Below are 12,518 nucleotides of genomic sequence, written 5' to 3'. Positions count from 1 at the left end.
GACTAATTAAGACCTTGAAATCTTTGTCACGTGCCACTTGACATCTGTGTTAGCAAAATACTCAAAAATGTAACGTTTCAAAGCTCTTAATCCGTACTTTGCTACTACTTGTGACGTTTAACGGCTTCATGTATATATCAAGTGTTTTAAGGTCGTTTCTGATGCACAGTCGAAAATAACTTCCTTCGGTCTCTGACCTTCATCCCTGCAGTTCTAAGGAAGAGAAAGGGCACCGCCTGTCGGACAGTTTCAGAAATGCAACCATTTTCTAAAGCATTTTTCACAGGTACAGTACATGGTCGCATCAAAGCACCTTAAGCAAACATCCAAAACATGCATTCATTTTTATGTTTTTATTTTTCACTGAGCACAAAATCTTGCCAGTAAATAAATTGCAAAGTCAGGTGGTGCTGAAGGTTTTTATTATAGGTCTGAAAGCTGGCAGCCGGTTTCTGAGTCATGCACAGAGTTCTGGGTCACGTAACTTTTATTGATCATTTATTCTGTGACCACATTCTCACCTGGATGTCCAAATTTTAACAAAGAAAACTCATGCACACATTGAGTCACATGGCACATAAACTACCTTCCTGGTGAAGGGAACCGGTTTGTTGTTGCCAGCTATTATTTCATTTGTGCAGATTCTATAAAATAATTCTAATCCACAATTTGAATAGTGTACCGAGTTAATCACACAGAAAGAACTCCCAAATGACGGACAGGTAAAAATAAAACGTTTGGCTGTATTACATAAGAAGCTCAATGTTTTAACGTAAAGACAAACGTACTAAACTAACGTCACGAATAAGAAAACGACCGGTACTGCTCGTGGACTTGGTGACGATCATTCATCTTTCCACAACAAACTTCTCTTGCGTTTAAAGTTTAAAAAATTATTTTCAGACAAAACAGGTGTCTTTAAATGGCTCAAGCCATTTCAGGAGACAAAATTAATCTTTAAATCACTTTTGATCAGCTGATAATCATGGATAACTTAAGTAGCTTCAAAAAGTCAAAATACTTGCTCATAAGAAGTTTCACAAATAATTGGACTAGATTTATAAACTCACTAATATTACCAGTCCTGTTTGCAGCAGGCATTTAATATTGAGCATGACTAAAGTGAGCACGACACAGGAGGAAACAAGAATAAACATCACTGAAGTCTTTAATAATCAACACAATTATGTACAAAGCAAGCGACCCACCAAAAGAATGCTAAAAACGCGTCTTCGCCTGCCGTCCGTCGTTAAAAGAGCTCGAGTGTCTGAGGAATCAAACGGTTTGACACTGTTGGTCGTCACTAGAGTTTAAATTCAACAAAACCTTCACAGAGCATCCTGCACAATTGAAGCGGCCACTGGGCCTAAGAGCTCAACAACAACAACAAAATGAATCCAGGTAAGATTTCTTTCTCCAGCGAGTTAGTTTAGACTAAAGATTCCAAAAAAGAAAAAAGAAAAGAAAAAATTCAACCTTTCCCGGTTCCCGTTTGACTAAGCTTTGCTTTCATTCACCCGTTACCCAGGGGAAACGAGCATTCGCCCCAAACATATCCTGTAAGCCCAGACCAACTCGCTCTGAAGACCCACAGCAGGCCTTTTAGAATTTAAGCAGATAATAATGCATCAGTGGATTATATTACAAGAGGCTTCTCATCGTTACACTTCTTTATCCTTTTTGTTTTCCATCTGAATATGATGCTGATGTGTAGATGTATAAATCCTGTGATTCAGATTTTCTTTCAAAAATAATCTTGACAGAAAGAATCCGATTGTCCGATACAAAAAGAACAACACGAGGGGACTTTATAAACGTTCTTCATTCAACAGTAAAACACTGCAATTCTTTGTCAGCCGCAGGGCAATACAGTAATATGGCCTGTATTCTCCATGTGAGCCTCTAACAAGCTACCTATAGAACTAATGTCTTAAGAATATAAGCTGCAACATAAAAGGAAAGGTACTTTTAAATGTTCATCTAATCAGTTACACAGTGAAAGAAAAATGTCATTCTAAACAACTAATTTCCTGCATTTACAGTGTGACATTTAATTGAAATTTGCATTTTCATATCATGAAAACAACATTTGAATCTGGGCTAGGTTGTGTTCTGATGGCAAGCTTCCAAGCACCCCATCAAACCATTTCACAAACACTAACGGTACTTTGTATTCATTTAGATGCATTTTAAATTAAATGACGCAAATGCATGTGTTAAACTGTAGCAAATTAAATGTACAGACAATGTGTTTTCTCATTGTAAAATAAACAAGGGGGGGGGATACGCTTGGTGCCAAAAGGGAAGGAAAGGAACATCCCTTCTGGCCAGTACAAACAGAATTTAGCTACGTTTTGTGGACAGAGGTGATAATCTGTGCCAAAAACAAATTCTTTTCGTAGCAGCCTTTTAGATTCGGTTATTCCATCCCTCAAAATAACATGGTCTGGCGCTTTGTTCCAGGCTTCATATGGGTCCACCTTCTGTGAAACATCCCGTGTGAAGTTCAACCAACAGGATCATAAAAAATCAGGGACTAGAAATAATCGGGGGAAATGCAGCCTTTCCCACTCAGCACAAGGTTTAAAGGAAGCGTAAAAGTAAAAACTAATTTTCATTGTCGTTAGTTTGGCTTATTTTCTCTTCAGCCTTTGCAACAGTGATTGAGAAGTTGGTGGAGAAAGTCACTATATACACAGACGCACAAAATTCAGACACAACTTACAGCCATACAACGGTGCACACGATAGACAGTGTGTCCATTTTTTTTCAGTGGTATCCAAGGTGACAACCGGCCAGTCTCTCTCTCTCTCTCTCTCTCACACAGCAGGATCGGTGGCTGCTGCTTATCGGGCCCACAACAACAAGGGTGGTCTTTTTCTGTGGTGTTTGTGAGGCAGTCACTCCGTACGTCTGTCAATGGGAACTAACTGAAAAGGCAGGTCTTCCTTGAATCCTCCGAGTGGCTGAGAGCAAACAGAGAAAGGTTCAATCAGGGACTGAATCAGCCGTTCACCAGAAACTTGTCGTAATAATATTCACACAACGATTCAATAGAAGCACAAACTCAGCAACGGACAATTGTCTGGCTGGGGGGGGGGTGTCTGTGTCTCAGCAGATGCACCTGTTTGGTTAGTTTACTCTAGGGGACATCCGATAGGCCGAAAGACACATTATAGCTTGTAATCTGCCGCTTAATGTCACATTACGAAAGTGTTTCAGAGAATAGATGATCATCTGAAATGTGTTTTCTAATCACCATCAACACGCTCGCTACAAGCTAAGCTACCTCCATTCTGTCTCTGTCTTCTTAGACACATTTAGATTTTATTTAGTTACGATTATTGTTCTCAGTGTTGACACCACTTCACAGCAGGAACGCCAATCCAGAAGAAAAGGCAACGGAATAAAAAAGGACGAGTGTTCCATTTCCGTAACTGAACAGCCCACAACAGAATTAGACCCGACATTAATACGCAGTGCGTAAAAGACAAAGACAGATAAAGAAACGGAAGCAAGACGGCGGAAGATCGTACCATGAGGGCGGGGGGATTTTAAGTTTCATCGTCTGAAACATGGGGCTTCGCTATGGTCATCTCTTCTTTGCTATTTGCAATCATCTTACACTTCTGCACAAACAAAGGCAAAAACAATAAATGTTACTTCACGCTGCAGGTAAACTCTGAAAGCTCCCCCACTAGACGACGTTCCGCTTACCTCGGTGAGCTCCTTGATGGTGTGTATGTTAGCTTGCTGCGTGACCTTCCGCTTTACTTCTTCGATGTGGTTCAGGTTGAGGGATGGCGTCGGTGGGGCAAGGCACGGGGGAGGCTTATTCGTGATGGTAGGAAGCGGGGCGAGGGGCGGCATTGCTGCCAGGGCGCCCATGTTGGTCAACGCAGCCGTCATAGTAGCTGCCGTCATACTCGCCATAGCAGCGCTCATGGTGATGTTTGACATGCTCGGCATCCCTGGAATATTGGGCATCCCCATTGGACCCATGTTGGGCATACCCATGCCCATTGGAAGAGGTAAAGGTAGAGGCAAGGACAACGGGGTGGGCGATGGGGTGGGCAGCGGGAGCTGGAGGATGGCTTTCGGCCTCAGACTCTCGGGGATGGGAACCCCCGCCTTAGCACACATAGCAGCAGCATTAGCTTTGGCTATCTCCAGCAACTGGTCCTTATCTGGAGAAGACAGAGGGAGGGGTAGAGCATTATCAGGAGGAACATCGTGAAAAACCGAATCGTGGGGGGTGTACCTGATCGGGCGTGCATTAGCTCAACGCTTACCCAGTTCAGTGAGCCGTGGAGGCGACTTGCTGGTGCTGCGTCGTGTCCGGGACCCTGAGCGACGCTGTTTGCGGAGAATGAGAACCGGAGAATGGCTCGGTTCCCTTTTCCACCGGTCACGTCGATCAAATGACCGGCTGCGAAATGGCGGCCGCCTACCACGACCCCTTGACCTAGATCGGCGTCGGCGGTCAGAAGAGCGCGACCTCGACCGCCTGCTTCTGTCCCCTGACCGCGATCGCTTTCTCCGGCCAGTGGAGCGACTCTTGGAGCGCCTGCTTCTATCAGTCGACTTGGACCTCCTTCTCCCACGGCCAGAGGGGGAACGGGATCGCTTCTTGCGGGCTGGGGAGCGGGTCCGAGACCGGTGGAGTCTGGTCCGAGACTTGGAGCGCGATCTCTTGCGCCGCGCGGGGGAGCGTGACCTCCGACGCCGTGCAGGACTATGAGATTTGGAGCGTCGCCTCTTTCTCTCTGATGGAGATACAGACTCTCTTTTCCTCACCGGAGACTTGGACCTGAGGAAAAGGGTGAAGCATTGGCCCAGTGATGAGTAATAATCATCACACACAGCCATTAATGCACCAACGTGAGCACTATTGGCAAGTTGCCTTCCGAGTGCCCGTTTAAAACCTTTAAAAGACCAACACACCCACACACAGGACAGACGATGACACAACCAACCTAGAAGCCTTCTTTCTGGATGCGGCCTTGGATGGAGACCGCTGAGGCGGCGAAGCCGAGCGTGATGGTTTCTCTTGCTCCGCAGGTGAGGGCGACTTTGACTTCTGTGCCGCGAAACTGAGAAGTCTGAGGAGGGTTTTAACCGGAGAAGAATTCTGTTCTTCATCCGAGCCTCCAGAATGCTCCGACTTTTCTGGACTGGCCCCCGGCTCGACGGAAGCGGATCTCGACCTGGAAATCTGCTCGTCGTTGGGCAAGTTGGCACTTTCCCTCTCTTCGCCGTCGTCGTTGGAAGCGAGTGTCTGAACCTGCAAATCGTCTGGAGGGCTTTCAGTGGGGGGGCTTTCAGCGGGGGGGCTTTCAGTGGGAGGGCTTTCAGAGGGAGGGCTGGGGGCTGCAGCACTGATTACGGGCTTCCAGCAACCTGCAAGGCAGAAGTGGAATTACTAACCATAATGACAATCAGGCATCTCCAGTAAAAACTTGTTGGGGTTTACATATTTTAATGTGAATTATGTGACACACTGCAAAGCAACAGCTGTAATTATTTGCATCTAGTTACGAAGTGTTGAGAAGAACAATCCACAACCTCGTTTTACTTCAACCACGTCCTGGAGGCCTGAAGAGTGAGGAATAATTTGAGTTTCAATACGGCACATTTACATATTTGTACATTGTAGAGAAAAAGTTTCAATTTGACATGAATAAAAGATACTGAAACAAGAAAGAGTCCTGACCTGCTATTATTGTAGGTTCTTCACTTTCTGCAGCTGCATTCCCACCATCTGTCTGCTCTGCTACAGGAGATGGAGACTTCCTCTCTTTAACAGGGGAAGAGGGTGGCGATCTGGCTGGGGAGGAACTCTCAGAGGGGCCACCACTTGACTGAGACCTGGATCTGGATCTGGACTTTGATTTCTTCAATTCAGCAGAAACAGATTCGGACTTTTCTTCCCTCTTGCTGGGAGATGGGGACCTCGCCTTGGCAGGCAGTGGTGAGGGTGGGGACCTCGCCTTCGCAGGTGAGGGTGGGGACCTCGCCTTCGCAGGTGAGGGTGGGGACCTCGCCTTCGCAGGTAGTGGTGAGGGTGACTTTGACCGGAGCCTTCGAGACAATGAGCGGGATTTTGAGCGTTTTCCAGACCTTGGTGGAGAACGATTCCTCCTAGCAGGGGAGCGCGAGCGCCTTCCGACTGGTGAGCGCGATGAGGAGCGCCGGCGGGAAAAGGGGCTTCTGGATTTGGTCCGTTTGCGTGGACTCCTTGATCTGGAGCGCCGATTACGTTTAAGAACTACAAGGGAACGCGATCGCGTTCGCCTGCTCCTTCGGATGGAGCGGGAGCCTGAGCGGCGGGACCTTGTGGGGGGTGATCTCCTACGGCGGGACAAGGATCTACTTCTGGAGCGCCTGCCTCCTCCGCGCCGAGGTAAGGACCGTGACCTGGAGCGGCGGGCAGGGCGTCTTGATCTAGATCTGGAGCGACGGGTCCTGGCGATGGACCGTGACCGTGAGCGCCTGCTAAACGCACCACTTCTTCGAGGTGACCTGGTCCTGGAGCTCCTTGGACCGCCACGGGGGCGCGACTCTGATCTTCGGCTTCTCTTTGGGGAACGAGACAAAGAGGGGGATCTTCTGCCACGGCGTTTAGGGGATCGCGATACCCTTCTTTTGGGAGAACGGGAACTTCTGCGGCGCTTTGGGGAAACAGATGGCGAACTCCTCCTGCGCTTAGGAGACTTGGACTTCTTTCTCGGCTTTGACGCTTTCTTTTTGGGGGTGCGAGAGCGGGAGGTAGACCGAGACCGACGGCTACTTTTCTTGGGTGGCTTTGGGGAGGGGGAGAGTGACTTCCTTCTCGATTTTGGGGTCTGAGAGCGAGACAGAGAGCGGGAGAGAGAGCGAGCGAGCAGACGACCCTTTGTAGGAGTTGTAGATTTTTTCCCTTTAGACACTGACCTAGGGAAGCTCGGTGACACTTCTTTCTCAGCTGTTGCTATTGGTGCCGACTGAGGTGGCGATGCCACACTGTGACTGGACTCCGTTCTCTTCATTTCGAGACCCTTGGAAGGGGATGGCGATCTAGACCTGGAGCCATCACGTTCCTCGACAATTGTCCTATGAGCTGAATTGGCATTATCATTCTGGCTCGCTTCCTCTCTTGGGGTAGCACCTTCCTGTTTTGGGATAATATCAGGGAGTTCCTGGGCATGGCCGATTGCACCGTCAGCATGATTATCCTCGGTCTTTAGCGCCGCTGTTGCCGTCTGTGTTATCTCGTCCTGGACTACAAGGGGTGAAGCCCCATCATTTCCTGATCCGTTGGGTTTTCCCACCTTCTCGTCAGATGGAGAAATATCCATATCTGATCCTTCCTCTTTTACTCCAAGCGGCTCCGGTTTCTGTATTAGAATGGGAATGGTTTTCTCCTCCTCCTCCTTGCTTTTTGAAACCAGTTTAGACAATGGCTCTTGGAGGTCGGACGCTGCGGCTGGAGGGTGTTTGACCTCACTAGCCCCTTTACCCGGTTCCCCTTCAGACTCTGAGCCTGAAGCTGAGCTACTGTCAGTTGGGGAGCGGGAAGGGGATTTCTTTTCTTGCTTTTCATCTTTCTTTCTTTTCTTTTTCTTTTTTCTTCTACTAGACAGTCCAATGAAATTGCTATTACCACAGAAGGCTTAATCCCTGCTAATCCCTTTTGCTATGCGAGGACTATGACTTCAAACTGGAATGCTGATATTCTCAGGATGAGACTCAGATGAATTACTATACAAGAACGTCCTATTTTGTGGAGGACCATCAAGAAACCTTGTTGACCAAAGATCACAATCTCTACGAGGCATCATCCAGATCTGAAGGTTTTTGTGACCATTTTTCATGGATCCGGTCCACGAGTGAAGCAACAAAGTGACATGTTGACAGTCGGTGATTAAACTTCAACTAAATATTGTAATATAAATGCCTTTGAGCATGGACTCTACTCCAACATGTCAAATACAGGACAGATTGGACAAAGTATATATGTACTGTATATCATATCTCTATGCTACCTTACTATGCTATTCAAAGACTGCACAAAGTATGATCCTTATAAGTGACAAAAAAAAACATGTATTTAAATTGGCATACAGGTGGTATACTTAAATCACAGCAACTTCTTGTTTTTAATTAAATATCTAAATAAAGATTTCTTGTGACATAAAGTACACAAGCACAGTTTCCTTCCACGTTCAGTTCGAGGAGCGCTCCGGCCCTAATTGAAGATTACACCAGTATCTCCAGGAATAGAACCTGTGATCTCTCTGAAAGCCAGGGAGACCACTCAACTAAGAAATGTGAGTACTTTACAGCCCTGTGGCAAGTATGAATATTTGATTAGCCAGTTGCAGATTTCAATATTTGATTAGCCTGTTGCAGGTGGCTGAGTTGTCGAGCCTGGGTGTTGCTTTCCTCTCGTGCCGTTTACGCTTTCATCGTCCAATTCTTTTTTCGTGGGGGCCGTGGGCTTACCTCGACAACCTTACCTAATAAAATATCTAGCAACCACTAAATAATGGAGCCGTTAAAAACAGGTGGCTTAGCAGCTATACGGTTAGTTGTAGGCGAGCCCAACAGCCAATCAGAATAGATTATCTCATGCAAGCTCCGACACGCTTACACAAAGACAGGACTCTACCTTGATGCTTTTGTTGTACATGCAGCAAGAGTGCTGAACTAGATGTTGCAGCACGCACACACACACACACACACACACACACCCAGCTGCACTGCGCTACCTCATCGTGATCGTGTCATGACGACAGCGTCTTGTGTCTGTGACACACTCTCCATGTTCACACTACGAACGCTATCATGGGCAATGGGCTGGAACGGCCGCGACTCGGTGAGACACACAGCTCAACAGTGGGGTTAGAGCCCTGGGCGTGAGCGTTCCATGCACGTACACACAAGCAGAGACATTGATAACACTCCCAGTCATGTGACTTTAGTCATAGGATCATGGCTCAGGTGGATTTCAGAGCGATTCAGGGCTTTTATTTCCGATAATCTTGTGTTGGAAATGTAATTGATTGAGATTACTGCAGAAATTACAACGTGTTTATGAAATAAACTTCATTTTGCAGCACACTATCAGTGAAGTGTATGTTCCAGCTGAGGCTACAAAACAGTCCCTGCAGCAAACACACACACACACACACACACACATTAATCTTGATCTACCTTGTTGTGTGTGTATGTCATCATGGGTTCTCTGTCCATGATCACACACACACACACACACAATACCTCTGGTCTGATTCTCAGGCAATGGACTGGAATTAACACACACATTCCCACAGATGTCACACATATAAAAACACTCACACAATAAAAAAAAAAAAGCACACAGGCAGAGAGCTGATGAGGACAAGCATGCTCATAGTAGCTGTGCTGTTGCTGTTAGTTGAACATACAAACACACACACAGTTATGGCTGACTCACAAATGTACACCCTGTCTATATAAATCACTTGCAGCACACACACACACACACACACACACACGCGCTGCAGTGTTCCCATCATTCATAACAATGTGTGCTGCAGCTGCATTCAGGAAGCGGCTGCCTTCATGGGTGAACTCTGTGACAGCGGCCAGGATCAGAGTTCAACGACCCGCATCCAGCTAAGATGAACCGGAGCCAAACCAAATCAGAACTATTTCCTCTCAGTGTTCATGATATTAGCCAAATGTTAAAAAGGTCAATGCCAATAGTGTTAAAGAAAGGGGGAAAAGGTGATCCAGTATCTCCATCCTTACCCAGATCCTACTCACACTACAAACAAACACACACACACACACACACACACACACACAGCAAAAATCATCTCATCCAATTGTCTTTTGTGGAGCGGAACATTTTCCAGTCAAGTCCTCCGGCCTGGTTCCCTCCCACTCCTCTATTTCCCAACCTCTGCCTGGCATCTTACGCCACAATGACAGCCGCCACCCGACACAAACCGTGAATTGTTTATAAAATGAATACTGCAGTTTACTTTACAGTCATATTGAACCATGCCGTTAATCTGATCCGCTTGAATCCATCCATTTTTCAGGTGTCGGGGGGTCCTGCTGCTACGACTTCACAGCATTCGAATGCAAATTGTGCCTTGAATGGGAGCCAGGCATTAGGAGACGTCTCTGAAGAATTTCATCCCAACATTTTAGCATTCTTAGCAATGGTGCAAACTCATACATATTTAAAATTTCAATCTGTGATGGAAAATGAAAGCAATGCTTTGAAATTGTCTTTTTTACTAGCAGTTTGCGTGAACATTATACACGAAGTGGGTTAACGCCAGGCATCCATTAATGACGTTGCTCCTTCCCAGTGCCCTCATGAAATATTCACGCATGCCTGCGCAACATGTGTGTCTTCAATCACGTAAATGTGTATGACCACGATTTCTTTTTGCAACAGACACCTCCTACTTTAATACAATTTGACAGAACAAGGAACCGACAAGTGCATTCAAAGTCACAACCTTTATTGTAGTCCTCTGACCGGGACACGAACCCTCACGGCTACAGACACAGCTCACGTTGGTTCCGTAGGCGGTGCTCCAAATCCTCCACGGAAAAATTAAGCATCTTCTTTTCCCTTTTGTTCCCAGTTTTCCCCTCTTCCTTTGTCTTCACCCTCGTCGGCTTTTATCTCGTCCAGTCTCTCATTTCTCACAAATCCTCTTTTCTCCTTTTCTTTTGGCTGTCGCTGTTGTCTTTGTTAGACTGTCACACATTGTTGGGGAAACAACTCTCACTGTGATCCAGAACTCCCACCATGAGATGAATTCATCAGCTTATCCAATGTGTGTGTGTGTGACCTCCTTTCCTGGCTTCCTGACAGTGGCCAGAGCGCCTGGATTGGCTGGTCGTTGCAAAGCACTCAGCCATCCATCGACTGACAGGCATTGATCTGCAAATTCCAATGAGTCACGAGCTGCTCGGCATGCAGACCACATGTGACTTACATGCAAGCGTCATGCGTGTAAACAGGCAGAAGATGATGCCCTGTGACCGTAATGATTAATCATGTGATTATAGTCCACCAATGAAACAACAAGAAATTAGAGTTAATATTTAAGAGACTGCAATTCATACGGATCACTAGCCCTAACCTACAAATAGCCATTAAGAAAGTGATATTGCAAAACTAAAAGCAGAGTCGAATCACCGGCTCGGCATTTCTAATTGAGACATTTGTTGCGGTTATTTATTTTTTTTGAACTTCCTGTGCATGACTTTCTGCGAGGGAGGAAGGGGCAGAAATGATTTATGGGAGAATTAGAGAGGGTATTATTTTTAAATTAGCAGTCAGTAGATTGATTTGATTTCAGCTCTGCATTAAGAGATTCATCTTTCAAGCATACGCAGAAGAGATAGCCTTCATGTTTGCCACAGCAAATAAAGATTCCGTGTGTGTTAGGAATTGATTTTTTCCCCTCACAATCTGTTTCGAGTTCACCAATTTGATTCGCTTTCTTCGCTACGGATTAGAGAGGGACTATTTTCACTATTTTTATGTGTGCAATAAAAATAAGGCTTTGAGATCTTGCAGAGACTGATTGTAGTGACGGTTAGGAAGGCTTCGTTGGAGAGTCAGTCCCCGCAGTCATCATTTTTATACAGTCCTTTGAATATAATGCTGCTGGAGAGGTTTTTTCCTGAGCTGAGTGTGAGTCACACATTAAAGCTTTGTGGGATTCACCATCAATTCTATATAATTATGTGCATGAAGAAGTAATTTGCAGATATATGGATTTAAATTCACTCTTCTTGTCTTAAATTTTTACAGATTAAAAACATTTTTAACTTGTTTGACCTCACATAATAAAAAAAACTGTATCTGATCCTGGCTTCAACAGCAGAACCAGTTAGAAATGATCAATCACCCTCAAACTGAGCCAACAGTGAGTCACTCCATTCCTGGATTGTGGCTTTATTTTCTCCTCTTGTTCTATTTGAAGAAGAAACAAATATTTAAAGACACTGCTTAGTCCCTAAAATCCATGGTAACAGCACTGGCTGTGTTTATTTGTGTGTAACCAGGGGGATTTGTATTTCAAAGAGGAGTACTGTAAATAATAGGACCTTTCAGATCGACTAATTAAGACCTTGAAATCTTTGTCACGTGCCACTTGACATCTGTGTTAGCAAAATACTCAAAAATGTAACGTTTCAAAGCTCTTAATCCGTACTTTGCTACTACTTGTGACGTTTAACGGCTTCATGTATATATCAAGTGTTTTAAGGTCGTTTCTGATGCACAGTCGAAAATAACTTCCTTCGGTCTCTGACCTTCATCCCTGCAGTTCTAAGGAAGAGAAAGGGCACCGCCTGTCGGACAGTTTCAGAAATGCAACCATTTTCTAAAGCATTTTTCACAGGTACAGTACATGGTCGCATCAAAGCACCTTAAGCAAACATCCAAAACATGCATTCATTTTTATGTTTTTATTTTTCACTGAGCACAAAATCTTGCCAGTAAATAAATTGCAAAGTCA

General features: G+C 45.4%; 1 protein-coding gene across 1 annotated transcript; it reads right to left on the bottom strand.

The window, feature by feature from the left end:
* Window positions 1-403: 403 nt before the first annotated feature.
* Window positions 404-7,337, bottom strand: LOC137902450 (serine/arginine repetitive matrix protein 2-like). The gene is made up of 9 exons (XM_068746539.1): window positions 6,934-7,337; window positions 6,356-6,845; window positions 6,163-6,243; window positions 5,958-6,081; window positions 5,028-5,400; window positions 4,293-4,810; window positions 3,718-4,187; window positions 3,537-3,629; window positions 404-2,966 (listed from the first exon to the last, which is right to left on the bottom strand). The coding sequence occupies exons 1-8, from the start codon at window positions 7,335-7,337 to the stop codon at window positions 3,555-3,557; spliced, it is 2,535 nt and encodes an 844-aa protein (XP_068602640.1). The 3' UTR covers window positions 404-2,966; window positions 3,537-3,554.
* Between the last annotated feature and the right edge of the window lie 5,181 nt (window positions 7,338-12,518).

The sequence above is a fragment of the Brachionichthys hirsutus genome, chromosome 12 (genome assembly GCF_040956055.1).
Source record: "Brachionichthys hirsutus isolate HB-005 chromosome 12, CSIRO-AGI_Bhir_v1, whole genome shotgun sequence".
Classification (NCBI taxonomy): Eukaryota; Metazoa; Chordata; class Actinopteri; order Lophiiformes; family Brachionichthyidae; genus Brachionichthys; species Brachionichthys hirsutus.
The sequence above is the reverse complement of the archived record's forward strand: the minus strand, read 5'-3'. Positions and strand labels throughout refer to the sequence as shown.